This window comes from Geospiza fortis, unplaced genomic scaffold (genome assembly GCF_000277835.1).
Source record: "Geospiza fortis unplaced genomic scaffold, GeoFor_1.0 scaffold1571, whole genome shotgun sequence".
In the NCBI taxonomy this organism is placed as follows: Eukaryota; Metazoa; Chordata; class Aves; order Passeriformes; family Thraupidae; genus Geospiza; species Geospiza fortis.
This window is the reverse complement of record NW_005054791.1, coordinates 8474-10887: the sequence shown is the minus strand read 5'-3', so window position 1 is coordinate 10887 and position 2414 is coordinate 8474. Positions and strand designations below refer to the sequence as shown.

Here is a 2414-nt window from a genome sequence, read left to right as displayed (position 1 = left end):
CGCCCCCCCCGCCTCCGTGCCTCGGGCTCCTCCTCAGGCTCCTCGTCCGGCCGCGCTCCGGGATCGGCCCCGCGGGGCAGCGGCTCCCCCGGCTCCCCCCGCAGCCCGTGAGTTTCTTGGCAATGTCCCAAAAACCCTCTCATTCCCCTTTCCTCGCTACTTTATCCCAGTTTTCCCGACATTTCTTCATTTCTGGCCCATTTTTGCCACGTTTCCCCCCATCCCAGCTCTTTTTTATCCAGTTTTTTCCTAATTCCAGCCACATTTTCCTCAATTTTTTTATTCCAGTTTTTCTCAGTTTCTCCCCATTTTCCCCGTTTCCCCGCTCATTTCTCCCATTTTCCCCTCATTTTCCTCAGTTTTTCCCCCATTTCCTCCTCATTTCCCCTCTTTTCCCCCCATTTCCCCCAATCCCATCCCTTTTCCCCCCTCATTTTCCCATTTTTTTCTCTCATTTTCCCCCCTCACTTTCCCATTTTTTTCTCCATTTCCCCCCATCCCACCCCTTTTTCCTTCCTTTCCCCCAAAATTCCCGGTTTTCCCCCCAAAATCCCCTCAGAGAATTCCCGGACGGTTCCGACTCCGGCAGCGACTTCGAGGCCTCTCTGCGGCCCCGGAGCAAGCGGGGCCCGCCCCGAGGAGCCGCCAGGAGCCTCGTAAGTCCCAAAAGCCTCATTTTTCTAACGGATTTCCACTCGTTATAGCCGATTTTTATTCATTTTCCCCGGTTTCCGTTGATTTTCCGCCGTTTTCCCCTCAGGCCCCGAAGCGCTCCCGTGTCTCCCGCGGGGATGGGCGGGACCCGGAGCGAAATTCCCCGGAGCAGAATTCCCTGTTCGAGGCCGTTTTTTCGGGAAAGGTGGCCACGGAGGTACCGAAAAATCGAAAGAAATCCCTGGGAGGTTCCCAGAATTCCCAGGATTTCCCCTAAATCCCCTTTCTCCCCTCAAATCCCAATTTTTCTCTCAAAATTCCCCTGTTTTTCCTCTAAATGTTCAGGTTTTTTTCATGAAAATTCCCGATTTTTTCCTCCAAAATTTTCTTTTTTACTTGAAATTCCTGGCTTTCCCCCCAAAATTCCTGATTTTCCCCTGAAATTCCCTTTTTTTCCCCTGAAGTTCCCGTTTTCCCCCTGAAATTCCCGTTTTCCCCTGTGAAATTGTTCTTATTCCCCCAAAATTCTCTTTTTTCCCCCTGAAATTTCTGTTTTTCCCCCAAAATTTCCAGATTTTTTTCCCTCCTGAAACCCCTGTGTTCTCCCTTGAAATTCCTTTCATTTCCCTGCAAAATTCTTATTTTTCCCCCTACAAAATTCTGATCTTTTTCCCAGCACATTTCTATCTTTTCCTAAAATTGTTTTCCTCCTAAAATTCTCTTTTTTCCCTTGAAGCTCATAATTTTTTCCCTCCTGAAATCTCAATTTTTTTCTCATAAAAATATGGGTTTTTCCCCCCCAAAATTCCCGTTTTTTTTCCCCAAAATTAATTTTTTCCTCCCAAATTCCCTTTTTTCCCCTGAATTCCCTTTTTTCCCCCCAAATTGCTGCTCAGACCCTGGTGGACGAGTGGCTGGAGTGGTACCAGCGGGACCGGGAGGCCGCGTTCCTCGAGCTGCTCAATTTCATCGTGCGCTCCTGCGGCTGCCGGGGTGAGAAACGGGGCAAAAAACGGGGAAATTGGGAAAAATGGGGAAAATGAGGGAAAAAATGGGGAAAAAACCCGGGAAAAATGGGGAAAACGAGTGAAAAAATTGGGGAAGAATGGGATAAAAACCAGGAAAAATGAGGGAGTTCCTGGCGCTGCTCAACTTCACCGTGCGCTCCTGCGGCTGCAGGGGTGGGAATGGGGCAGAAATCAGAAAAAATGGGAAAAAAAAGGAGAAAATGAGGGGGAAAATGGGGAAAATGAGGGAAAATCAGGAAAAACAGAGGGAGAAATGGGATTGGGATGAGGGAAAATGGGGAATATTGGGATTGGGAAAAACGGGATTGGGATGAGGGAAAATGAAAAATCCTGGGGCTGAGATTGGGAAGAATGGGATTGGGATGGGGAAAAACGGGGTGAAATGGGATTGGGATGAGGGAAAATGGGGAATTTTGGGGCTGGGGTTGAGAGAAATGGGGAAAACCTTGGAATCCTGGGGTTTGGGCTGTGGCAAAAGGAATCCTCGGGGATTTTCAGGCGTGGTGAGCCCGGAGATGTTCCGGGAGCTGCAGAACTCCGAGATCATCCGGAGGCTCACCGAGACCTTCCAGGAGGTACCGGGGCTTTCCTGGGAATTTTGGGGCTTCCACGGGGGTTTTGGGGCTTTCCTGGGAGTTTTGGGGCTTCCACGGGGGTTTTGGGGCTTTCCTGGGGGTTTTGGGGCTTTCCCGGGGGGTTTGGGGCTTTCCCGGGGGTTTTGGGGGCGTCCTG

At 50.2% G+C, this 2414-nt stretch overlaps 1 protein-coding gene across 1 annotated transcript in view; it reads left to right on the top strand.

Annotated features, from left to right (window-relative positions):
* Positions 1 to 6: 6 nt before the first annotated feature.
* The window catches only part of LOC115949133 (cohesin subunit SA-3-like), a gene marked incomplete at its 3' end in the record, with an annotated part of 10096 nt that continues 7688 nt past the window's right edge, over positions 7 to 2414 (top strand). The window contains exons 1-5 of the mRNA XM_031065471.1: positions 7 to 107; positions 560 to 656; positions 761 to 871; positions 1551 to 1647; positions 2181 to 2257. Coding sequence (XP_030921331.1) covers positions 2198 to 2257 — 60 coding nt within the window. The remainder of the gene's footprint in view (positions 108 to 559; positions 657 to 760; positions 872 to 1550; positions 1648 to 2180; positions 2258 to 2414) is intronic.